Genomic DNA, 26,297 nt, shown 5'->3' on the forward strand with positions numbered 1-26,297 from the left:
ATGACACATAAACATAGCTATGTATTTATGATATTAGGATTCTTATGAGGATTTTATAGACTTGAATGATAAGCTGCCATTAATAGGCCTAATAATCAACGTTTGTTCCATTGTATAGCAGCAACGTTGGTTAAAAACACGCGCGCGCACACACGCACGCACGCACGCACGCACGCACACACACACACACACACACACACACACACACACACACACACACACACACACACACACACACACACACACATCCTCCTACAGTTCATAGTTCAATGGTGTCTACGTTGTCCCTCTCATATTACACAACTCTTTGTAAGACAATGATTCGTTGAGCAGCAGCTCGGTCTCTCCCCCGTTGGCTGGATTGTACACGTCAGCAGTCATTAAGTTGTACCCAAGATATATGATAGTCCAATCATCCTCTTCCTGGTATGAGCGTGGAGAGACATTAAACCAAGATTGAGGTAAGCCAAATGAAGCGAAACCCAGTTTATGCACTTCATAATTTCACAGCGATCAAACGCATAACTTGTCTCCAAGGCGTATGTAAATGTGACTTTACTTTAGTCTGCTTTTTTTCTACAGGTGGCGAAAACAGGCGGTGGCGGAAGCGACAGTTTGGCGAATGGCAAGTGGAAAGACAGTCAGGCGACGGCAAAAGTGTCTGTCACGTTTACTTTTTTGACATTTTCAAGTCCAACACAACAGCGGGAATTTCACCTCACGAGGATACTTGGATGAGAAGTTTACAATGAAGACGCGCGCGAGGTGAATGAAGTTGTTGTGTCCCTAAGTCTGCACCCACTGTTAGAAAATGAGGTTTCGGCTGCTCAAAAAGAATCTGCTCGTGCTGTTGGCTGTTTTCTCCATCGGTTTGCTCATCCTCTTTTCAACACGTGTATTTTTTTATTCCGCTAAGGATAATATTGGATCAGATCATGTCGTCCAGACAAATCCAGGGATGCAAACAAGTGATAAGGTACATTTTAACTTTGAGTCGCTGACAGGGTTGACTCAGTCTGTTTACAATGCAAATTACAAGCAAAGTGTTTACAATGCAGACAAGTTTCCAGGAGAGCCTGAACTGGTGCTGGTTGTGCAGGTCCACAACAGGCCTGAATACCTCAGCTTGCTTATCAAGTCACTGGAGAAAGCTGCTGAGGTCCACAACTTCCTTGTCATCTTCAGCCATGATTATTTTTCGGAGCAAATAAACGCCATTGTGCAAGGGATTACTTTTTGCAAAGTGTTGCAAATATATTTCCCTTTCAGCACTCAGCTGTATCCCAGTGATTTTCCTGGGCAGAATCCACGAGACTGCCCCCGAGACGTATCCAAGGAAAAAGCGCTCAAAATAGGGTGTCTCAATGCTGAACACCCTGATTCCTATGGACACTACAGGGAGGCCTTCATCACTCAAACCAAACACCACTGGTGGTGGAAACTGCACTTTGTGTGGGAGCGAGTGCAGGCGATGCAGGGATACAATGGCTTTGTGATTTTCTTAGAGGAGGACAACTACCTCTTACCTGACTTTTTCCATTTCTACAAGGCAATGGTAGAGTTCAGGAAGAACAGCTGCCCAGACTGTGACATGTTAGCATTGGGTAATCACAATAGCCTCACTGATTTTGCCAAACTGTCTAATAAGCTTTTAACATCTGGGTGGATGTCCACTAAGCATAACATAGGCATGGCCATATCCAAGGAGGTTTACTACAAACTAATGGGCTGTAACAATGAATTCTGCACTTATGATGACTATAACTGGGATTGGACTTTACAGCACCTTTCTGGAACCTGCATCCCAAAGCCCCTCAAAGTGCTTGCGGCACAGGGTTCGAGGGTCCTTCACACTGGGGACTGTGGTCTTCACCAGAAGGAAAACTGCAGGCCAGAGTGGGCCTCTCAGAGGGTTGAGGAGAATCTTCAAATGGCCAAGCATGGCCTTTCTCCTCGATCTCTTGTTCTAGATGGTGCAGATGCAGTGGAGCACAAGGCACATATGAAGAACGGAGGATGGGGAGACGTACGGGACCATAGTCTATGTAGTAATTACGCCAACCGCCTTTAATCTAAAACTTTTCTTTGAAAAATATGGGTAAAATGGGTGATCTGCTTTTGTGCCATATATTTCTCTGCTTTTCAGGGTTTCAGACGCTGCAGTCACTATGACTGTTGATGTTCTCTTTCAGTGAGTTCAAGAAACAAATCAAATGCAAACGTGTTGAAGAAACACTTCAACATGTTTTTAATCACCAAAGCTGCAGAGATGCCAAAGATGTTGATCTGTGTTACTGTGTGTAATGCATGAAAGTTTAGCCATGCTGTTCAATACAAGTCAACATTTGTAGTGTCTTTCAGGCCAAACTGTAGATTACATCGAGTACATAGTGAAGGGAAATTAGAGTAGGGGTCATCGGAGTGGGCATGTCAGAAAATAGTATGCTAATTTATGTGCTAAAAGGTTTTCATGACTGAAAATGTCTGACAAGATGTTTTATTATTGATATTGATTTCAACATGTTTTATTTTGAAATAATGGGTTTAAGTTCCTGTATAAAGCCTTAAGCTACAATATGTGGATTTTGCTTTGTGCTAAATTGAAAAGTGCTGAAACAGATTTAAAATTACCTGTAATCTTTAATGTCCAGATAATGTAACTGAATATTGAATGTAACTTTTGTTTCTGTCTGTAATAACCAATGATCTTTTGAGATGTAATCGACAGACATAGGTTGTTAAAATACTGTTTAGATCCCAGTTTGCAAACAACTGAGAAGATTGTATGGATTTTGTTTTACTTTGGGTTGTTAGCGTATTTGTCTTCTGATAAAGAAAGTGACCCTTTGGAATTTAGTTCTGCAAAGAGCAGGGTCAGATGTGTTCCTGCAATTCTCTGTTGCGACCAATTAAGAACTGACCAAATAGCTTTGGACTTGAAAAATAGGGAAATATGATTTGGTCTTATTAATTAAATCATTTTTGATGCCACTGTTGCCTTAAAGTTGACCAAAAGTGCCTTTGTGTTTAAAATATATATTTTAAAGGTGCACTATCAGTGTTGTTGACAAAGTACGTCTTTGCATGTATAGGGACTCAGAGTTATGATATATTTTGGTGTCCATGTCCATGAATTTTTAAGGGAACGTGGAATCTGAACGTTTTTGTTTTTTGTTTCATCATTGTCCAATCAGGTCAAATGTTTGTACCACTTTGGCTTCATGCCTCTGGCTTGTGAGGGGCACTGTAGTGAGCCTTGAACAGATTCCTGTTAAGAGAAATACAACGTGAATGTGAAAATGAACTCAGTAATTTTTTATTTTATGTGAGAAAGCACAAGGCAACCTTAGAAAGCATGGTAATAAAGACCAGATTCATGCCTGTTGAAATGACTGTCTGATGTTTGTGTGTTTTTGTTTGAGGATTCTTCGAGCTGACCAGTTGATGAGAGTGAAGTATTTTTTTCTGTTATTGTTTTGTTCTTATAAGAACTTAAAATAGCTGTTTATTATTCACGTAGTGTTTTCCTAATTGGGAAAAATAAAATGAAAGTTTTTTGTGTGTCCTCTGGGGTAATAAATAATAGTAACTGTATTATCAGGTTAGTTCATACTTGTATCATGTATGCTATATCACTGTGATTCACATGCACAATGATAACACGTGGATATTCTTTACTGAAAACAATAGTTTCAAATCTCACTAAAGCCAAGCAGAATTGAATCATCCTTTCATTGTTTCCATGGTAATCCATTTTTTAAACTTATGCTAAGTTTCCTTTTTAAAAGCTACATGAAAGTCTGGAGTGACACAATGGAGCTTTGGTAATTATCTAACATAACCACCAAATTAAATATAGGCCTATGTTTAATTATGTCAGTTTGTAAGCAGTTCATTTTTCCAACAAGGAGTGAATGTTACAATACAACGAGCTACATATTTCCAACTGTGTCAGTGTAGTAGAGACAGTGTCAGAAAGGGTGCAGCAGTTCACACATGAAGAAACTTTTTAAGTAAGTAAAATTCCGGATATTCACTCATTCAAGTTTTAATCGACTTTAGACCATCAATGCCTCGACTGAGAGCTATTTAATGCATCCAATAACATACACTGGCATGAAGAGGCCTTTTTTTTATTTTACAAACTAAACTATGGACACAAGCGTAGCTGAACCGAGTTATCCGAGATGATTTCCGGACATTAGTCATGTGACTGATCCATGAGCTTTCATTGGTCACTCACTACTCCCTTGTTTATTTCCGGAAGTAAGTCGTCTTCGGTGTCAGACTTTCCATACGGACTATCAGTCGCATCTACAGCTTCGAGACGACAGGTAAACACCTATACGTGTAATAATCTACGTACAAAGTATGTTATTAGAAATATCTACGGGTATCCTGGCTTTGTTTTTACACGTTATTCTCGTATTTACGTTTTTAGCTTTAGCCAACGGTAGCCGTTTGCTAGTTAGCTTACGTAATTGATCTTTGGTCAACAACAAATGTAAAAAAAATAATGATCACATTGAATATCAAAGATAGACCAAAGTTAGGCCGATAAATTATTGACTTCTCAGCGTGAAAATGTAACAATGAGGACGAGCTAACGAGTGAAACTCACATGTGTCGATAACGTTAGCAGATCATCGATATATTCAACATTACATAGTAAATTATTAATCATTATTAATTTATTATTTACTCTAGTTTCCCTTTCCAATTAGTCTGTTTTTGTTATTAATAATGGAGTTGAACTTTTCATATTTAACATCTTCCCAACTTACTGTCAGTAAGGACAAACTCTTCAACAATGACATGTCTTTAAGGATACTGTGGACTGCTGTATTCATGTAGAATAAGGTTAATAATACTGACTTAATAATGAGCAGTATGTTGCTTATTATCTTTGATGGTCCCTGGATCCCTGTTTGAAGATAAGTGAAAACTTGAAACAGAGTTCATATCAGGGACCTTTTTTATTCTTTGAGTAAAGTTTGAGTATTTAGTTAAGACAATATGACTTGTTGGAGTTTGGACATAGCTGCAAATATAAATATAGTCCTTGGTAACTGTAGACTTGTTTGTTAAATACATTGTTTACTCACAGATGATCAGAACCTGTTTTGGCAGCATGTCTTTTATTTGACTGTGTCAAAGGCTTGTGCATGTACTTATTCTCTACATGGCATGCCTGCTTTCCTTCAATGACATTTGATTGTTTTAATCTTTTATCGATTGTTTCACTTCTCCAACTTTTCAAATTTAACAACCCAGACTCCAAAGTGCACCTTTACAGAGTTACAAAGATCTCCTTAAGCCGTACCACCTTTGCGTCTTCTGCTCTCAGGGTGTGTTATTGAAAGGAAAGTAGGAATCCATGATGTTCATTTGTGTTCATTATTTTTTTTTTTTTTTAACTTCAGCTGGTGTGTCTTTGTCCACAGGATGGCACATTGGTTTCACAGAAACCCGCTGAAGGCCACAGCGCCTGTGTCCTTCAACTTTTATGGAGTGGCAGGAAGTCCCGCTGCAAATAAGATATGCAAGTATGTCCCAGCTCCAGTGAATACACTGACAACATAATGCACCATGGCTTTGATGTAATATAGTCATGTTCTGTCTTTGTTTCTTAACTACGTCATGTGTTTGATCACAGTCATCTCTTTCCTATTGAGATGTCATTGCTGTATTGGACAAAAGTAGTCCCGACTCTGCAACATATTTTCTTGTATGACACATTCAGTGACCTAAGGACAACTAGGGCGAGGCTGCTGGAGATGTTTACTGATGTCACTTGTAACCATGAGATGATGAAAAATGCCACGGATGCATATTTCTCCCTCCTTCAAGGTATTGTTTACAGTTCAACATTTTTCTAACCTAAACAACCTGAACATCAAAACATGCTCTGTCTTGTATGGGTTGCAAAACTCCTTTAAATGAAGTAACTGACCCGTAGAAGAGCAACACAACATTTCCTTCAGCCAATCATTAAAACTATCAGAATTTATGTGAATATCCTTGTGTTGTCCTTCAATGCATTTTACAGCACAAAGACAGGAAATTGCCTGTGTTTGAGTTTTCCACTCCAAAGTTTCTCAGTGAGTAAGAGGTGTGACTGATCTTCATCAGGACACAATGCTCGTGAATGTACAGGAATTGATCAGCATAGAGATGAGGATTGTCTCTTCTTTTGAATTTAGTCTCCAAAAATTCTACAAAGAAGTTTTTTTTTTTTTGTGAGCCTTAAAAATCAAGTGGAAGCATTCATTTCATATTTTGGATTTTAGGTTGTGAAAATGTTTTTTTTTCTTTTTCTTTTTTCTGCCTAACCAGCTGCTACTCTTGTTTTAAATATTGGTTTTATGCTACGATAGGCTTTCTCTTACCCTTGGATGGAACTACACAGGAGAACAAGATGAGATTCATCCAGAACTTCAAGTGGACCGACACCTTACAAGGAAACACACCAAGGTAAAAACAAGCACACGCATTTTTCTTTTCAAATACTGCACTGCTGCATGGCAAATGATTGAGTTACAGTAATGAAGCAAAGGGGGGGCCGATATAAACTGTGATTTCCAGAAGGTCATTAACCAACTCTAAAAAATATGTGTCATTCCTTATCGTTGTTCTGTAAATATTTATGAATACAGAACGATTATTGAAGAGTAGAAGTGAACACTATAGTCTTTAAAAACCTTTTAAAAAAAGTCAGCCATTTTTATTCTTACTCATGACGAGCGTGAAAATCTAAACATTTAACATCGGTGCTGTCCTTTGACATACTGTCCAAAACTGCGGCTTCTTCTGTGGTGTATTACTGTGTATGAATGGTATTAATTAATACTGATGGCCACATCTACCATCAGTGTGTGACTGTGTTGGTGTGGCCTGCAGTGTAAAAGTGCGTTGAATAGTCCGAAGATGAGAAAATAAGTTTATGCCAGTAAATACAACTTAGTGCACCTTCACAGTGCGCAGCAGGACGTCGTCTTTGAACTGGTGTCCATGGCCTTCAATGTAGCCGTGTGGTACACAAAGTTTGCCTCCAGACTCGCAGGAAAGGAAAAGTAAGTGTTTTTTGTTTTGTTCTATTTTATTTGTGTGAAAAGAGTCATTTAAATCCTAATGCTTTGTTACTTCAGATCAAATGTTTGACCTTGTCATGTTTTCCTGTTAAATAGTGTTTCCGAAGCTGAAGCAAAAGATGTTCACCGGAGCCTTAAAGCTGCTGCGGGCATATTTAAAAACCTCAAGGTGAGCAGCACACACGCAGGCTTTCCTAAAGTTAGTGTGGAGGTGTTAATGTTGATGCAATTAAGGCTCGAAGGAGTGCGTTCATATTTTAAATGGCGTGTTGTGTGTCCTGGGGGGAAAGGGTTCAAGTTCAGGTTTCTTTATTTTTACACGTAGCTACATTTGGTTTCAGGGAGAGTCACTTAATAAAACACAGACAATACGTCAAACCAACAAAGTGCGAATGCACGGTACATGGTTCAAAGTGCTGAGGTGCATAAAGTGTGCAGCTTCCAACTGACAAGTCTGATCTGTAAAAGTGAGAACACCCAAATAAATGAATAAAGAACCAGTAAGAAGCAGGACCAACAGCTTCCCAGTCTGCTTTCTCTGTCCCCCTTTGCAAGACCTTCAGGAAAGTACAACACCAAGCAGCAAAGAGAAAAAAAACAGATGACTTGTTCGGCTGTATAATAGCTGCTGGGACAAAACTGGTCCGATAGCTCTTTAGAATTAAAAGTCTTTGTCCTGAAACTCACATTACAGAGGTGTTACAGAGTGTTATTTAAATAATAATCCTGACAGAATGATCATTTCGACCACAGGAGGTCCACATCCCTCGTCTTATCACCCCGGCTGAAAAGGGTCGGGACCTGGAAACCAGAGTGATTGATGCATATATCATCCAATGCCAAGCAGAGGCGCAAGAAGGTAAAGTAGCCTCAGGCCTGGACAATGCACTTGCCAATATAATGTGTCCTCATTGAACCTTAATGAAAAGCTGTTGGTATTCAAGTCCTCTGAAATACTTCAGTGATGTTCATATAGACAGACATGAAGGTTAAACGCCTCCTTAAGGTGTCATAAGGTTATCCTCTTTGTTATCACCTGAAGTAATATTTATAGTTAATTTGTAGTATGGATTAATAGAATAAAAGCTGCTTAAATTGAATTGTTATTTTTAATGTTTAATATATTCAAATCTGACAACACCCAGCATAACTGAAGAGGACCTGTACCTTTAAAAATGTCAAACCATGTCTTTGCTGAGCGAGAGATGCAGTCTCAGCAGATGCTGACTTTTGACATCCTTTAATATTTACGCAACCAAATGTAATTTATTTGCATCCATATTGAAGTTCTTCCGCTTCTCTCTCTTTTTTTTTCTTCCAGTGACCATTGCCAGAGCTATCGAACTGAAGCACAACGCCACCCTCATCGCAGCGCTGTCCTTTGAGACTGCAAACTTTTATCAAAAAGCTGGTCAGTATTTTAGCACAACTTGTATGGGAAAATATCTGAAGAACCGTAGCGTTCATTACATTTAAGAAGTCGTTTTCTTTCGTAACATAAAGGTAGTGTTGTATCAAATATCGTGTTTTACTTTAAGCAGGCCAGGAGCGATGATTATACCACAAAGGTTTTAGGATCTGTAGCAGATTGAAGCAGACCAGAACAGACCTGAACAGCAGGGCGTGCACTTTAGTAAAGTATGTCTGTCTGCAGATCACACACTGAACACCTTGGAGCCGGAGTGCAGCAGCAAGTGGAGGAAGTATCTTCAGCTGAAGCAGCACTTTTACATGGCTTATGTAAGTCTATGCATATCGTTTACATGTACACAAAGGACACAAAGATGGAGGAATAAGGACTAATTAAGCTCCTCATTTTACTCACTCATTTTGTAATTCTACTTCTAGGCCTACTGCTACCATGGACAGACACTGCTGGCGAGTGACAAGTGTGGAGAAGCGATACGATCTCTCCAGGAGGCAGAAAAATGTATGTTTTTTCCTCTTCATCTTAGGTTTAAACACATTTTATTCTTTTCATATTTTATTGCACCAGAAATGTTTTTCAATCAAAAACCTGATTGGTGTATTTGTTTGTGTTTTAAATTAGTCTCATATAGTAGACCTAATGCGTTGACGCAATGCACACAATAACTGTTTTATTTCAAGATGGACATTATCTTTCTCTCCACTGTAATCCAAGACTGGGACACTGTGATTTATAGTGAAATATCTTTCTCAACATCAATGGGTGAAGAAGAAAGAATGTCACTCACCATCATTCAGTGCATACAAAACCCTGTAAAGGGCCAATATGTAACTCTGACACCTAGTGTTTAAAATGAGTACAGCATTTCTAATTCAAAACATTGGAGAGAGCTGCGTCCCCCTGCCCCGTCCTCTCTTTCGAGTTGTGTGCAGGTTGCTGTGTCGCGGACATTGAAGCTTCAGTGTTTAGCCAGCTCTGCATCGGTCTGCATTCTAACCTCTCTTCATTTTTCAAAAGCATCTCCAATATTTATCTTATGTTCATCACGTTTCTGCTCGTGGAGCTTATTAGCAACACGCATAGGCTTTTTAGTTCGGGTAAAACATGGGAAACATCACTGCAACACCTGTTAGTGTGTTATCTTTTCTGGTCCAAACAAAAACAAACCACTCAGGACCTGAATCGAAACTCAAAGGAGGACATACAGGCTGCTGCGTTGTTCTCAGAGAGGCCAGCACTTCAACATAACGTGTTTCCTTAATGTCTGACGATCTAGACTGTCTGAAGAATTTTAGAATTTATTTATTTATTTAGAATTATTTTATTACATATTGGTCCGTCATTATCTCATTGTAATAAATGTTGCTTGCTTTGCCTTACATACTGGATTTATTTTCATTCTAACGTGAAAACTTCTGTGTTTAGGTTACTCCCGCGCTGAGGCTCTTTGCAAAGAGTATCGTCAGACCAAAGGCCCCGGCACCACTGCTAAACCATCGGAGCAGCTGTTCTTTCTCAAACTAGGCGGCCTCATTAGAAACACTCTGGAGAAATGCCAGAGAGAAAATGGCTTTATGTGAGTCAGTTTGGGACCGACACATACAGACACGACAGGAACACATTGGCACTCAGATTCTGTGCAGACACTGATGTTCTGGACTTGAAACGTGTATTTAAGACACTCATATTTAAGTGGACGGTGTTCAAAATTCCACACGTCATTAATTCAGTTGTGTTTACCAATTAAAGTTAGTCAATAGCTTTCTCCTACAAAATAAAATATAGACTTATATATGTGTGTAGATGTCAGTAGAGATCGTGTCATCCTACTGGATTTTGATGTTTAATGTGTCTTGGTTGACTCTGACATTTCTGGGTGGGAGTGGACGTGTTTCCGTCAGCTTATAACAACGGGCAGGAGAATTTTGGGGAGCGAATATTGTGGGTGCAGATGTTGCTGCAAAGACAGCCATTTGTGAGATGAAACACTCCTTTGGCTTCCTGCAGTGGATGTGGAGTTGCCCTGCATTCTGTTGGACAGACTGGTGCCGAGTATCGGCTGTGGGATTGTGCGGGCTTATTAAATGAAAAATTGTGCAAGGTCGCTCGCAGTGTAGGTACAAGCAGTAAACGTACACAAACGTCCTGCAGTGGGTGTGTGCTTATCATCACCAGGAGTCCCTGATTTTAATGTCGCGTTTACAAGCTGCAACGAACATTTCTACTTCCTCTACTTTTAAACACTTAGTGATAAACGTGGTGATCATGTTTGGATCATTTTCAACTCAGATTTCATCCTCAGTCTGTTTCTGCTGTCAGTACCTGCTAATGGGTATTTACATGAAAAGTTGAATCGTGTAGTGGGAAAACGCAAAGTAAGAAGTTATGCAACTGAAAAGTTTGCATGTATTATGAAATGATAGGAGCTTTGTGTGCCCCCTGATCCTTGGCTCATCGCCATCAGAAGCCCACACTCACTGCAGGACTGTCAACATTCACTGCTGATACCGACACTGCGAGCTACCGCACGCTAGCAGAAGCTAACAACCGGTGTTTGACTAACCGAGAGAAGACCAACTCTGCAGCCACAGGTAAAAGCCAACAAGGTTACCCTTGTTGGGATGAGCTTCATCCGCTTGGCGTTTCACCTCACTGGGATTGTATTTTATGTAATATTTGCCTGTTTGAACCGTGTCTAATCACTAACTTGTATCTACTCCTAAACTTACTTGCATGCTGTCATTGGCTGGGGAAAACACATCCGCTCTCCACACAGAAATGTCAACCAAAACAAACCAGAAGATCACAATCCAGTCAAAGGACAGGATATCTGCAGAAACAGTAACCGCCACATATGTATGGCGACTGACAAGTCATGACTGAGCAGCTTTACTTTTGAGTAATTCTGTATTTTATGACTATTGTTAAACAAAAGTAATTGTTGTGGGGCGCCGGTGGCGCAGCGGCAGCGCGCGCGTCCCATATAGCAAGGCTTTGCTCCTCGCGTGGGCGGCCCGGGTTCGCGTCCGACCTGTGGCCCATTTCCCGCATGTCTCTCCCTGCTCTCTCCCTGTTTCCGACTCTATCCACTTTCCTCCCACTATCAATAAAGGCCAAAAATAAATCTTTAAAAAAAAAAAAAATAATAATAATTGTTGTATTTATTATCTTTTTTTATAACATATTTGTCTGAGACAAAGATTGAGATGATAACATAACATCAGTTATATTGCTAAAACTTAAACACCTACTTTTTGACATTTATCTTCAGATACTTTCACAAGGTTCCAGCGGAAGCCCCCCAGCTGGAGCTGAAGGCGAGTTATGGCCTGGCTGAGCCAATCCTGTTTGAGCTCCCGCCCCTCAGTGAGCAGTGCACTCCGGAGGTCTATGCCACCTTTGACCTGACTAAAGGAGCCAAAAATGACAAGGTACTGAAGTTTATTTCTCAATCGGTCTAAATGACTGATAAACAATGACCTAATGGACACTTGTGTTATTGTTTATCTGACTCAAGGCCAAACCAAAGGAGGAGGAGGTGAAACCAGTGAAGGAGCCGGATTTGAAGCCTCAGAAGGACACAGGCTGTGTGGTCTCCTAAACGTTCCACAGCATCCATTCTTAAGCCTCGTGCTTCAGCATCGTCTCTTGTATTGATGACATCCATATTTTATGTTTATGTAAAGCTCCATAAAAAAACAAATCTTTTTGTAATATAAATCCATGCTGTTTTACATTTATGCTGAAATATGTGTATTGTATTTGGGTATTACAATGATAATCCTTGCATCTATGCCAAAACCAGTAAAAGCCTCTAAAGAGCTTTTCATAAAGTAAACTTATAACATTTATAGGATGGAACGTTCTTTAAGGTTATTGTTAGCTTAAGGTAATGACTTCAAACAAGGATGTTTTAAGTAGACATTTTATGCAGAGTAAATCTACTTATGGTACAGTCAGCGTTGTAATCCTGTTCACTGTGGCCCCTTATAGAAGCATCTGTTATTTTTATTAATTTTGCAGTTAAAGGACGAATGAGCAACATTCAGTTATATAGCCTACTATCTAAATAGCTCCCTGAGTCATGACTGTCTACAAGGAGTAAGAAGCTTCAGTCCCGCTGGCGTGTTGTCGTTGAAGCCATGTTTACATGGTCGGCTCCTCCCATTGTGTATACAAGCTGTTTTAGTTAAGGACTAAAGAAACGTAGACCAACATAGCCTTTAATGTCATCTAAGAACAGTCATTCTTTGTAGATTAACAGGCAATCTGCAGCTACGAGATAACCAAAGTGAGGACTTTGGTTAGCTCGCTTGTGCTAGGCTCCTCTGTGCACGCTGAGGTGAGGGGGGCGTGTTGCTTGAGGAGAGGCTTTAGTATGGCGGAGACGTAGTTTGTTTTTGTTTAAAGCTGGTGCTCAAGGGCGACATCCACTGCATCAAAAAGCCACACGTTCTTCCTTTAAAGGGATACTTCACCCATTTACATGAAGCTGTGTATCATTAGAAACATGGTAGTAGTGTTGAATGGTCGTGAATCCAGCCCTCATTTTGCCCTGAGACGAGAAAAATGTGTTTTTCTTTGCTTGAAAGTTTTCTTCATGTGATACAAAAAGCGCCATATTGCATCACGAGAAGAAAACTTCCAGGCAAAGAAAAACATATTTTTCTCGTCTCAGGGCAAAATGAGGGCTGGACTCATGACCATTCAACACTGCTACCATGTTTCTAATGATACACAGCTTCATGCTGGATGAAGTATCCCTTTAAGTGCTGTGAGGCGATTATAAAAGACTTAAACAATGACAATCTGTCCATGAAATATTCATTTAAAAATAACCCTGAAATGTGGAACTTAATAACATTAAATTATAAAGAAGGGTTATTTATGTGGATTTGGTTTTGGTCTCATTGGATACTGCCGCATGAAATCCAGAATGAAAAAGATGTCGGATGTGTTTTTTCACTCAGCCTCGTACTGAAATACTGTAAGATGATAATTTGATGAGAAATACTCACTGAATGCAAGTCTGATTAAGAGTAAGCTAACCATCAGAGTCGTGAACAAATCGACAGTGGACAGACGAAACACGAAAACTGCAGCTTCCATTGCTGGTGCATTTCGTTTATCTACAAGTTTACAATCAGCATTTGATTTAGGAAACATGTTTGAAATGTTTTTCTCTTTGTACATAACATGATGTAGCTATATATTTTTGTTTTCTAATTATACTCTTCATTTAAAAAAAAAACATGTTAATGAGGCTGAATTATTCTTCTGTTTATTTTAGAGATCCTCATATAGATCTGATAGTACTTTTATTTATTTCAATCATTTTTCACATTTGTAGTTGAACACTAAACACAAGACAATAGTGTGCATTCCTGTGTAACTCGAGTCAAGTTCGGTGTTGATTTGATTTGCTGTATCAGTGGATACCTGTATCACCCACTGATACATTGGAGGTTTTGCTGGTACATAATGTATTAACATGAATTGTTATTCCTTTCCTTGATGACAGTTCATAGGGAATGAGCATAATCAAATTCCAGGTATGGAAATATGTGAACAGTGGGGGCTCATATGTAATGTTCTGCTGCTGAAGAGATGCTCCAGCTGCTTCACCGATGTTGCCCATTTTGTATATAGCCGGCCTGCTTAATAAAATAAAGTTGCTGAACACTTACGAGACTATCACATACTTCTGACCTAAACTCATGTACAACACTTGATATGATTTAAATGTAGGATCTCAGTGTGATTTGGTAGGATTACAGAGTTCAAGTTTAATCCTTGTTCATTATGACAGGAAAAGCAAAATGCTGCTCCTTCATCTGTTCCAAGACAACAGTTTATTTAAAAGAGAGTCAGATCAGCAAAGTATACGCTTCTGTTACTCAAGTAATCATGTCTGCTTGGTGGAATGTTTTTCATGCACCATCATGTAATCTATAAAACTCCATTCTTGGGTTACATATTTTGAAGACACAGCTAGTTGGCTGTTTTTCCTTATCGGAGGTTGGACTTTTTTTCAGTTTTTCTATTTTTGGCTGCTGGTGGCTTGTCATCGCATTTCAGTGTAACCCATTTTATTCGGTTAATATTTTAAATTGTGTGTCTTAAATCTGTTTTTAGTGGGTCCCGAATGTGTACCTGGAGAAAAATGTGTGTAAAAAAATTATCTGAAGAGCCTTTTAAACATTTGTTTTGTTCAATTTCTCTGTTCTGTCTCATGATTTTTAATAAAACTGTACAATGAATCATCTGATTGGTTGTAAAAAAAATATGTTCACGAGGTGTTATTAGAGGGTGCTGAAGTTAATCTAACAGGTGAGAATCACTGATGTTAATGTTACTACTTTATTGTGGATATAAAAATGAATATTCACACGTGTTCCTAACATTTCAGTTAGGAACCCCCGTCACAAATAGTCTGGTTATGCCACTGGATAGGTACAGTAAGCAGAAGACCTCAACATGTTATAAATACATGTGAATGATCATAGCTCGAATAGCCTTATTATCCTGTGGAAACAGGTCTAGAGAGGGAGAGAGAGAGAAAAGAGACGCAATGATTGAAAGCCCATCTGACCAATCAGCGGTCAGATGGGCCGGCAGGCAGTTGTTTGCGGGTAGAGAGTAGAGAGAGAGAGAGAGAGAGAGAGAGAGAGAGAGATAGAGAGAGAGAGAGAGTATAAGTCCAAACAAGAAGAGGCTCGTGCTTCACTTGAAGGTGGGTAGCCTATGTTGTTGAAATAAAAAAGAAAAAACTTTGTGGCATATAAACATAAACTGCTGGCATATCTGCTCGTGCTAACCATGAGATGTTGGCTCAGGTTTATAGCCTATCAATCTATGCTTTTATTGTTCCACTTTTGATCTGTAAAGTTATTGTTCCACTGTTGATAGAGGCTGTTCATTTGGTTCGTTAGAAATTGTAATTTTAAAATTATTATTATTATTATTATTGTTGTTGTTATGTTATTGGAAGGGGGGCCCCGAAATAAAATCGTGCTTAGGGCCCCCACTTGGCCAGGGACGGCCCTGTGTGTATGTGTGTATGTGTGTGTGAACTCTTGAAGTCCAGCCCCTTGAGACTCTCCGTGACAGCTATCACTTCTTGCTTTGCACGACTCTTGACCGCTTGAAAACATTGGAGAGCTGTGTGAATGCATGCCTGCAGTAGCCTACAGCTGCGAGTTTTAGTGATTTAAAGAAAGACTTTGAATTTGGAGAATGAACACCAGAAACAAGGAAGTAAGTGTGTTATAATGTTAGACAAACAAAGACGTTAGATTACGTGGAGTTCAGTAATGTTTACTTTAGACAGTTTGTGTTAACTATAGTCAACATAATACTACGTTCCCCTTAACGATATGTGAGGGAGAATACAAACAGAAGTTAATGTAAAAGCCGGTCAGCTGCATGCCTTCAGACATCTCTTCTCTGTCATGTCCTCAGAGGAGGATTATCCACTTCTCCAGCGGTGAAACGATAGAGGAGGAGGAGGAGGATGAAGAGGAGCAAGCACCAGACTCATGTCCGTTTAAAGAACCAGCAGAAAGGGTGGGACACTGTTATAATCAGATATGTCTTTATGGATATTATTATCAGAATCACTTTTAATCAACAAATATGGACACCCGACACATACTGTACCGGGTTGCGACCCTTTTCCGGTTTTACATTACCCCTATGGATAGATTTAGACAAACAAACATTTAAACACTAAAATGATAAGACAAACTTAAAGTCTATGCATAGCTTAACAGGTATACAGATTATTAACAGGCTTTTAGGCTACATAACAATAAGACTTTTAGAAATGAAACCATTTTGGAGAGTGCAAAGGTGCTGAGACATAGGTTGCAGTAATTGATTAGGTTGCTGTATACTAGGAGGTAAATGGTGTAGGATTGACATCATATATTATGATAATCCACATTATTATGTGCTTGGTACAAAGCTGCATCTTATTTTCACTTTTATTCACATTTTGATTTGTTTAACTGTATTTCTCCTGAGATATTGTGTGTAGAGCAACTGCAATGACCACATTTCCCACTGGTGATAAAGTATTTCTGATTCTGACAGAGAGACTGTGGACTGGAGGTAATAAATTAAATAAGAAAAAGAGGGTGAATTTTATATTAATAACAATAAATAAATAGCATGATTTATATGAACAGTATGATTTTTCTGTGGTTATTAAATGTGAACTGTTCCTGGTACTCTTGTTCGTATTTTAGAGTTCATCAGGGCGACAGCTTTCTGATCCTGTGATGAGCTGTGTTCATGTTTATATCAAACTCTTCTTTCACCAGACAAGAGTTTCATTCAAGAACGTGGCCATTCTTGTTGGGAGGATTTCACTAATGAGTACGTTATGAGACAATCAAAGTGTGCAGATAAATTATGCATATCATTTAAGCTATAAAGAGCGTTTCACTGAGTCTTTTTTTTTTTTTCCAAAACTAGCTTGTGATTTCCTCGGAGAAAGGCTCGCCGGAGCCCTTGGACTGAATGCAGCCAAATACCAGTACGCCATAGATCATCATCATCACGACCACAAGGTAATTTAAAAACAAAGAAAACAAGCCTACCGTTCAAAAATATGACTACAGAGAACTCTTGGATGGGCATGACATGGATGTAATTGCCAAATTAAGATCTATGGGTTCTTATTAATTGTTATGAACTCTCTGCATTCCCCTCATAGGCTGCAAAGAGCCAGGCCCCTGACAATCACATGGAAGAACATGCAGAGATCCTCCAAGTCCCTCATGGACGGGATGGGAGTCATTATGGCGCCACAAGAGATTCAGGATGCCATGCTGATTCCCAGAATGAGAAAAAAAAAGAAGGACACAACAACAGAAGCTATCAAGCGGACGAGGAATGAGACTAAGAGAAGGACAGTAAATACAGAAGTTAGTGTATTGTGTATGAATGTGACAGTATGTAGGTGGGTCTGTAGAGTAGTTTATAACTTTCTTAAGGAAAAAAAAAACATCAGTCATTATCAGTTAATGTAAAGCATGGAGTAAGATGGTGATGTTATATTTGAAGTGAAATCTTTTCTCTGCGTCTGATTTTTGTATTTTTATTATAATTAGTATAATTAAATGTGACAAATAAACATGATTGTTAAGACAAAAACACCCTCCTTTATAAATGAATACACTGGAGATAGGAAAGCACTCCTGGAGTCTAATATTAAAGGTAAGTGGTGACAGATTTACAAATAAAAAGTTAATAACCACACCTCCAGCATTATTTGTTGCGTGGTCTTGACCCGCTACGTAAACGATTGAGGTCAACACTTTGGAAGATGATGGGAATCAAAGCAGCACGTAAAGAGTATAATGGATTAGCAGACCATTGCCTTGACAACTTAGTTGTCCATGACCTAAAATACTTATAATTCAAGGTGGGATATTTATGCCCTTCATCCGCAATAATCAAAGCACAGAGGAAGAATGGTGGGAAGAGTCTTTCCACCATGATAAACCAGTTGAGGTAGCAGCCTACCAGTCCAAGTAACTGAGGTGTAATGAGGGGAAGATGGTGGCAGTGTGTATAATATGAGCCGGCAGGGAAAACAGAGCTGTGTGTGTGAACTGTGTGTTTACACACCGTGCTTCTCAGGTTACACAAATGTAAAAAGACAGATTGGGAACGTTATCGCCATTGCAGATGTAATCTTTTAACGACTGTTGTCACTGAAATGATGCAAAAGAGATCACAGGGGGTGAAACAGAGAAAGAGAGGGACGTTTTGTGTGCTTTAATAGCAAAAACAGAGAAATTATTTTCCAGCACAATTTCGCTTCTTTCTCAAGAAAACTTCATAGAATTGACAAGAAAAGTTATTTTCTCACTTCATTTTTTTTATTGTTTCACTCAGAACAGCAGTATTACTTTAAGCGTGTGCTGTTTGCTGTGTGGTGGGCTTGATAAAAACATATTGATACACCTTTTCTGAACCAGGTGAAATGTTTTTTTAAGCTAACAACAAGTCACAATAGCAGTGATGTCCAGAAACAAGCAAGAAAATATGACAGAACAGATGTGATGGGATTTGTCCACACTGAACGGTCATGAAGTTGCTGTCCTCTATTATTGTGCCAAGAAAATGTCTGATTTTTATAACTAGCCATCATGCATGAATCTTTACGCCACATTAAAAATTCTTCACTAACTTTTTAAGTTGAAATCACTAACATCTTGTATCTTAACATTTTTTTCAAACATGTTTACTTCTAAAAAACAACTGAAGCTATACTCTTCAACAAATCCTTTTACTGCTTGTCAAGAGCCCTCTTAGCAGTCTTTGATAGTATGTTCAGATGCTTAACATTACCACTTCCTCATGCTCTGTGTTGTGTTTATAAATACAAAAAGCTAGGCTTGTTATAGTTAGTTGTCCTGCATACTGTGAATGTAATTACATATTCGGTCCACTGGGGGGTGCAGTGAGACTCCATGTGATCCAGTTAATGTAAAAAGGATGTAAGAGTATGTTTTTAGTTTGTTGTTTTTAGTTTGTTGTTTGCGTGTAACTATAGGTTTATCTTCATATATTAAAGGGACAGTTCGTGTACATATATGTACACATGTGTACATACATATATGTACAGACATATATACTTTATGTGTGTGTACACAAACACACACACACACACACGCACACACACACACACACACACACACACACACACACACACACACACACACATATATATATATATATATATATATATATATAGGGGAGCTAAAAGTCTGGTATGCATTCCTCTTTTGCACACGAACATGCAGAAGCAATTCAAAAATCTGCGAACTAATCAGTAACACTGTCAAGGCAAAGTCCTTCATTTATAACCAGCATAAACTTCTTCAGCATAAAGTTCATCTCTGGCCCACATAAACAAAGCAGCAACAGCTGGCGACACTGAGCTCAGCCTGATGATGAAGAGAGTACTCCTCTTGTTTGCACTGGTGGCTCTAAACCCCTCATATGCTGTAAGTACTTAATATTTCATTCCTTAATTATACGCACTGTGTCATATAATCATTACTGCATGGAAACTTACTACTGTTTGTTTCATTCAGATACCTCTTTCCCCCAAGGTACATGGTATGTGGGACTAAATTTATTTACTGAAAAACTAGTATTAATAAGGCTGTAAACAGACTCAAAGATGTTTCTGTATTTGTTTTACAGAGGTGTATGAGAATGGGGAGGATGAGAACCCCATCTTAAACCTGGGTGAGTTGTAACATTTCAATTGGTCTTACCTACTCATAAAAACAGTGAATAACATTTTTTGAAATATAAATGATGTAAACAGTTTGAAAAAAACCTGTATTTGCTTCTGTTTTTTTTCATGGTACCTGGCTGCAGGTTTGGATACTGACTTGTTTGAAGGCGATATTTTAATTCCTGTAAGTGTTTTTCTTTTATCTTTGAGAATGTGTTTATTGCTCAGTCATTGCAGGTTTGAATCTTTTATTACTTCGTTGCTGTGATCTTGAGTGACCGCAGGGGCAGGGCTGTACTTATCTTAGAAAACCAATCAGATAAGATATTTAGTGCATGTTTTTAGCTTGGAGAAGGTTACAGGTCACATTTTAAGGCCCTTAAAATGTTATTTGAACCCCCTCTTTTGTTTTACAGAAAGGAAGGAATGCCCTGGTAGACAAGTCATATAGATGGAAATTTCCAATCCCATACATACTGGGTGATGATCTGGGTAAGTTTGGCCAATATTCAATGCAGAGATAAAACCCTGCTATTTAAAAATCAACTGTGGATCTTTGGGAAAAACTCAGACACGTGTTAAACATCATGTAAGACTAATATCAAATACTTTGTACCTCCTAAATGAAAACAAACGTTTATTTTATTCCTCAGATCTCAATGCCAAGGGATGTGTCCATCAGGCTTTTGAAATGTACCGACTGAAGTCTTGTATAGACTTCAAACCTTATGAGGGAGAGAAGTCATTCATCAAGTTTGAGAAGAGAGGAGGGTATGACTTCAGTTATAACATGAGTTTATAGCAGTTTACAGAGTTACAGTTTTTTGTAAATTAACATTACACTTTGGATATGTGTCTGTTGAAAAGAATAAAACTCAAACTATACAAAATAAAGACAGACAGAGTAATGAACAATTGGACTAGATGGATATAAGTAACTTTGGTATGAATTAACAAACCTTGATTGATTTTATAATTCCTGCGGTTTGCATGTGAGATACTCAACGTATTTGGGTCTACATTTGTGGAAAAGTTGCAAAGCTATAATGGGGTATAAACAGGTATAACAGTTTTTAAAACAGTTTTTTGGATATACTGGAGTAATACAAGTCAGACTTTGACTCAGTATTGCCCCCCACGCAGATTTTTGAGCATTAGCTGAAATGATGCCAAACCATGTCAGAGTGCAGCTGTCAGCAAATTCCCTTTTTTATGGCTTTCCAAATTTTATTTGTAAGAGAAGCAACAATATTTTCTGCTCACAAAAATAACTCAAAAATAAATAAATTAATAAATTATTCACAGTATAACGAGAAGTTATCAATGAACAGTCTGGTTATATTTTGTGATTGATCAGTAATGTTTTTATAGCTATTTTCTGGAATTGACTCTTTTTCTTACTCTTATTTACTAACTGCAAATCTTTTTTCATTTTTACTGGTAGCATTAAAAAACAGTTGGATATTGTCTACTTATAACTTAAGATTTCAGTAGCCTGGTGTATGGGAACATTAAGATATTCCTAGATGGAAGAATTTAATGATAAAATAATTTTGGTAAGATGAGGAATAACCGCTCCTGATCTCTTTTGATTCCAGTCTGAAAAAAAGTGCAACATATCTGGAAAGCTTGACACATTTAATAGACTGTTTTACTCTCATAGGTGTTTCTCCAGCGTCGGTGATCAGCAAAATGGTCAAATTTTGTCCTTGGGGTCAGGTTGTGACCACAAAGCAGTGATCGAACATGAACTCCTCCATGCTCTGGGATTTTACCATGAACAGTCACGTACAGACAGGGATGACTATGTCGACATCTGGCTGGATCAGGTTACACCAGGTATGTGATCAGTCCTTGGTCGATACTTTCTATCTTTAATCATTTTACTTTAATTCCAATATTTGATCATTGAGAGTAATATGATAAAATGTTTATGTTATGTTAAACCTAGAAATAATTCAAGCTATTGTCTCTTTGACTATTTATTGTGGCAGGAAAGATTAAAGATGATATTTCCCCACAGGGTTAGAACACAACTTCAACAAATACAAGGATGACTTCATCACTGATCAAAACACAGCATATGACTACGAGTCCATCATGCATTATAGGCCCTTCTCGTTTAATAAGAACGACTCCATCCCCACAATCACCACAAAAATCCCAGAGTTCTACAACATTATTGGCCAGTACCTCGACTTCAGTCGGATGGACACCCTCAGACTCAACCGGATGTACAACTGTTGTATGTATATGTTGCAGAAGTGATTACCAAAGTTGACATCTTAATCTTATTAACTTATTATGATGAAAGTTAACAATGGGCAAAATATAATTGAGAAATGAAGAGTCCAATGAATTTTGGTAAAAAGTTATGATAACTCTTTGAATCCTCACCCACATCTCTGTAGCTAGTCCTCTCACAATGCTGGACCAGTGTGCTTTTGAGTATGCCAGCATCTGTGGTATGATTCATGCCTCCACTAGTGATGCTAACTGGGTTCGCACCAAGAGCGTTGCAGGGTCAGAGGATCACACACTCCTTGGAAAATGCAGAGGTCTGAGTTGACTGTTTTTTCTAATTAAATTAGGACAAGTCATCATTTTCAGACAAAAACTGTGTGTAGTGACATTGTGTCATATTTTGTCCAAATTTAGACGCTGGGTTCTTCATGCACTTCAACACCATGACTGGAAAGCCTCAGGAGTCCGCTCTGCTGGAATCTCGAACCCTGTACCCCAAAAGAAAGCTTCAATGTTTGCAGTTCTTCTATAAGATGACTGGACACTCAAGTGACAGACTGGTGATTTGGGTCAGAATGGATGATGGCACAGGCACAGTTCGTCGAATGAAGAAAATACACACCTTTAATGGTATTTATGATAAGTGTGCATGTTTATATTGGATCCATACATCAAAGAAACATTTCTTTAGACATCATTAAAAAGATACAAATGAGACCTGTCTACACAGTGAATTACCTTATTCACTCACAGTAGGTGGCAAATGGATTGGAATAGTTACATTTCCCTTGGACTTGGCCAAGCTTCCTATTTCGTCTTGTTTCCAGTATTTGTGCCAAGCTAACCAACATGCCTGTTCACTTGATATTTTTACTTAATAGACAGGTATGAGAGTGGTATGATTCAGATTAAACAATGGACATGAAAGCTAAGGGTTAATGTAAAAGGGTATTTTCCCAAATTTTCAATTCTATCTGTAGATTTTCATGTTAGATTTATCTTCAAGGGGCCATTATCTGGAGTGAGCTGGATTTTCATACTGGCTGCAAAAATGGATGTGGCTTATATGTTCATACTTGGATATTCAGTCTTATGTATTGGAGCCAGGGGATGTGCCAGGGTTATAAAGAAGAGCATGTCGAAGCTGTGGCTAAGTATTGGTATGAACGTTGGAACATAAAGGCAATGCAGGGAGAGTTCCACAAGCAGGATAACTCCACTTTCTCTCTACTGCATATAAACTCAGGGGTCCATTGCTGAAGATTAGGAAATACAATTAACAATGATTGAAAAACACTGAAATTTGCCATCTTGTCCCTATTTTTGTACCCAGCTGATACCGACCACTCATGGAAGATTGGCCATGTCCAAATGGAGGTAGGAGTGAAATTCCGTTATGCTTTCCAAGCTGTGCGTGGTGAACCCTCTGCATCAGCGGGAGGTATCTACATTGATGACATAAGCTTGAGTGAAACACGTTGTCCGAATGCTGTGTGGAGGATCAAGAACTTCTCCAAGATCATGGAAACCGCTGATGTCAACACAGTCATTGACAGCCCTCGTTTCTACAGCCCAGAAGGATATGGTTATGGTGTCCGTGTCATCCCTTTGTCGAATTACAAGGATTACACAGGGAACTATGTTGGGCTTTACTTCCACTTGGCCAGTGGGGAAAACGATGTGGTGATGCAGTGGCCAGTAGTGAACAGGCAGGCGACATTGGTGGTAATGGACCAGAACCCAGATATAACCCTGAGGATGTCTACTGCTCGGAGCCTCACAACTGATATGAGAACGAGTAAGTCCAATAGGCTGTAGGGTGAATATAACACATAAGTTTGATAACATGTTGTTTGTCAAAACTCTTATAAATGGCAAAAATGTTACGCTGGAAGTAGAGGAGACTGGTTGAGCTCAGGAGCTCTCAAGAAAAGGAATAGTTAATAACTGGGATTTAAAAATGGTGACATTCAGTAATATAATAAAATATCATATCAGCAGAGAGAGAGCTCTTTACTTAAAACAACTCTTGAACCTTATCAGAATCTCTTTTTTAAAATGTCTTTCATATCTTTTGAACAGTGAATAATAATAACATTTTTGTTTATGATCGTCAATTGAATCATTCTAAGCCTTTAAGAAGGTTAACCTTTGCATGACACGTTTGTTTTAAATGATCAATTTCTAATGATCGTAAACTTATGGTCATGAGTATTGAAACACATCTATCATTCTAACACAATGATGGTGCAGTACTGTATGAACAATGATCAACACAGTTATTACAAGCTATCCTGAAAAGGTCTAGATGTCTTCATCATTCCCTGCATTTTATCCAAAACCACACATTTTCCCACATCATGGTGCTGCAGGACAAAGTAAGTCATCAGGATTCATCTCCAGTCAGGGATATCTGTAATCAAACTCTCATGAAAATCCATCCAAAAAACATTTTTTGTTTCACTCTAGAAAAATGAGCTTTGCAGCTAAAAGCCATTAATCACCAAAAACACATGTTTTTCAAAGATGACTGTGTCATGGGGAGTGGGATCCCTCCTCACTTAGTTTCTCTGTCTTTCTGTGTCTCCAGCATCAGATGGAAAGTTGATTTGGGACAATCCCTCCAAGGTGGGGACGTATGATGCTTCCTGTAGTTGCTACAGAGGTCTATCATGGGGCTGGAGAAACTTTGTCAAGCACTTTGACCTCAATCGGCGGGATTATCTCAAGAACGACGACCTCATCATCCTCATTGATTTTGATGGTAAGTCAGGGAATTAACCTCTTTTAAAAAGGACCCAATCAATCATCTTTAGTGTGATGTTTTAAAATGTACCAGGATGCAGTTTTAAGAATTTTTTTTTTTCGACCACAGATATATCATCACTAATTAAAACAGAAGTCCCAATTGAACCAAAGGATTAAAGTCAAGCAGGATTTTTTTGTTAGCTGCAGTCATAGGTAAGACATTATACACATTTCTTTTTGGAAACTGAATCTAAGTTGTTGGTGATCAAAGTAAAAAAATGTTCTTTTTTTCTATTAGCAAAATTCAGATCAACCATCATGCACGTTGGATGACAAGAAAGCATGTGATAACGGAGGGAGGATGACATTACACTGTTTCAACTCAGTATCGAACCTCAACACACTCAGATGTTTGTTTGTTATATGACATACATGTAAAAGCACTAAAATAACAATCATTACAGAGTTGTTTCTGTTGTCTTAATAAAAGCTATAAACGTTTCTTTGTTTTTTTTGTGCTTTCAAAAGGTCTGATATGTTAGTTGAATGATGCCACTGATAAAAGAAAATAATCTATAAATGTTAGACACTTGTTTTGAATTTGCTGAAAAAATTGCAATTAATCAATGATACAACATTAATGAATAGAATTTTACACATGGTCCATTTCAGAAAAGAAATAAAGTCTAATTACCACATTTGAACCACATTTGCAAATTCAAGTTAAGTCTGAAGTCTTACAGGATCAATGTGTATTTAAAATCGTTACCACAGTCCAAATTGTCTCACCTCGCCCTCTCTTCCCTAGACCCGATGCTCACACAGGTTGCCATGTTGTGGACACAGAAGCTTCAGTGTTTAGCCTTTCTGCGCTCTGACCTCTCTGTGGGTCTCTTAAAGAGACACTTCACCTGTTGAAACATGAAACTGTATCAATATTGTTTCTACAGCCCAGAAGGATATGGTTATGGTGTCCGTGTCATCCCTTTGTCAAATTACAATGATCACACAGGGAACTATGTTGGGCTTTACTTCCACTTGGCCAGTGGGGAAAATGATGTGGTGATGCAGTGGCCAGCAGTGAACAGGCAGGCGACATTGGTGGTAATGGACCATAATCCAGATATAACCCTGAGGATGTCTACTGCTCGGAGCCTCACAACTGATATCAAAAGGAGTAAGTCCAAAATGTAGTAGGATACTTCACCTGTTGAAACATGAATCTGTATTGACTTTGACTCATATGGATTAGAAATGTGAAATTCTTTTTGGAGTCGATGCCTTTGTGACTGAAAAAAGAAAAGTGTTGCTTTGATTCATGGATCCTAGCGTCAGTGGCTACTCCCACTGACGCTAGGGTGTTTTGTTTACAGTCTATAGGCTATGGCCATTTCCTCAACTGATCACGAAATTTGACTCAAAATGATGATTTTTGCGTCATTTGAAAATACAAAGTTTTTCCATCTCTGGGGAAAATGAGGGCAATATGCACAACCATTCAAAAATACTACCAGGTTTGTAATGA

At 38.6% G+C, this 26,297-nt stretch overlaps 4 protein-coding genes across 4 annotated transcripts; all 4 read left to right on the top strand.

Annotated features, from left to right (window-relative positions):
• Positions 1-284: 284 nt before the first annotated feature.
• Positions 285-3,389, top strand: LOC306840390 (alpha-1,6-mannosyl-glycoprotein 2-beta-N-acetylglucosaminyltransferase). The gene is made up of 2 exons (XM_079369635.1): positions 285-461; positions 583-3,389. The coding sequence occupies exon 2, from the start codon at positions 812-814 to the stop codon at positions 2,069-2,071; it is 1,260 nt and encodes a 419-aa protein (XP_079225761.1). The 5' UTR covers positions 285-461; positions 583-811; the 3' UTR covers positions 2,072-3,389.
• Positions 3,390-4,226: 837 nt separating this feature from the next.
• brox (BRO1 domain and CAAX motif containing) lies at positions 4,227-14,206 on the top strand. The gene is made up of 13 exons (XM_079340072.1): positions 4,227-4,334; positions 5,445-5,546; positions 5,744-5,850; positions 6,378-6,474; positions 6,978-7,073; positions 7,188-7,260; positions 7,845-7,950; positions 8,413-8,502; positions 8,746-8,831; positions 8,940-9,021; positions 9,946-10,096; positions 11,792-11,951; positions 12,038-14,206. The coding sequence occupies exons 2-13, from the start codon at positions 5,446-5,448 to the stop codon at positions 12,119-12,121; spliced, it is 1,233 nt and encodes a 410-aa protein (XP_079196198.1). The 5' UTR covers positions 4,227-4,334; position 5,445; the 3' UTR covers positions 12,122-14,206.
• Positions 14,207-15,602: 1,396 nt separating this feature from the next.
• Positions 15,603-17,511, top strand: LOC306833724 (protein FAM177A1). The gene is made up of 5 exons (XM_079359209.1): positions 15,603-15,777; positions 15,982-16,086; positions 16,845-16,899; positions 16,999-17,093; positions 17,240-17,511. Exons 1-5 carry the CDS (start codon positions 15,757-15,759, stop codon positions 17,420-17,422), a joined length of 459 nt encoding a protein of 152 aa, XP_079215335.1. The 5' UTR covers positions 15,603-15,756; the 3' UTR covers positions 17,423-17,511.
• Positions 17,512-19,450: 1,939 nt separating this feature from the next.
• Positions 19,451-25,272, top strand: LOC306821537 (meprin A subunit alpha-like). Its single transcript, XM_079340042.1, has 13 exons — positions 19,451-19,541; positions 19,632-19,656; positions 19,744-19,788; positions 19,924-19,964; positions 20,197-20,272; positions 20,434-20,551; positions 21,444-21,619; positions 21,804-22,025; positions 22,192-22,338; positions 22,439-22,654; positions 23,358-23,822; positions 24,615-24,788; positions 24,900-25,272. Exons 1-13 carry the CDS (start codon positions 19,485-19,487, stop codon positions 24,947-24,949), a joined length of 1,812 nt encoding a protein of 603 aa, XP_079196168.1. The 5' UTR covers positions 19,451-19,484; the 3' UTR covers positions 24,950-25,272.
• Positions 25,273-26,297: the final 1,025 nt, after the last annotated feature.

Source organism: Symphodus melops (assembly GCF_947650265.1).
Source record: "Symphodus melops genome assembly, chromosome: 1".
Taxonomy (NCBI): Eukaryota; Metazoa; Chordata; class Actinopteri; order Labriformes; family Labridae; genus Symphodus; species Symphodus melops.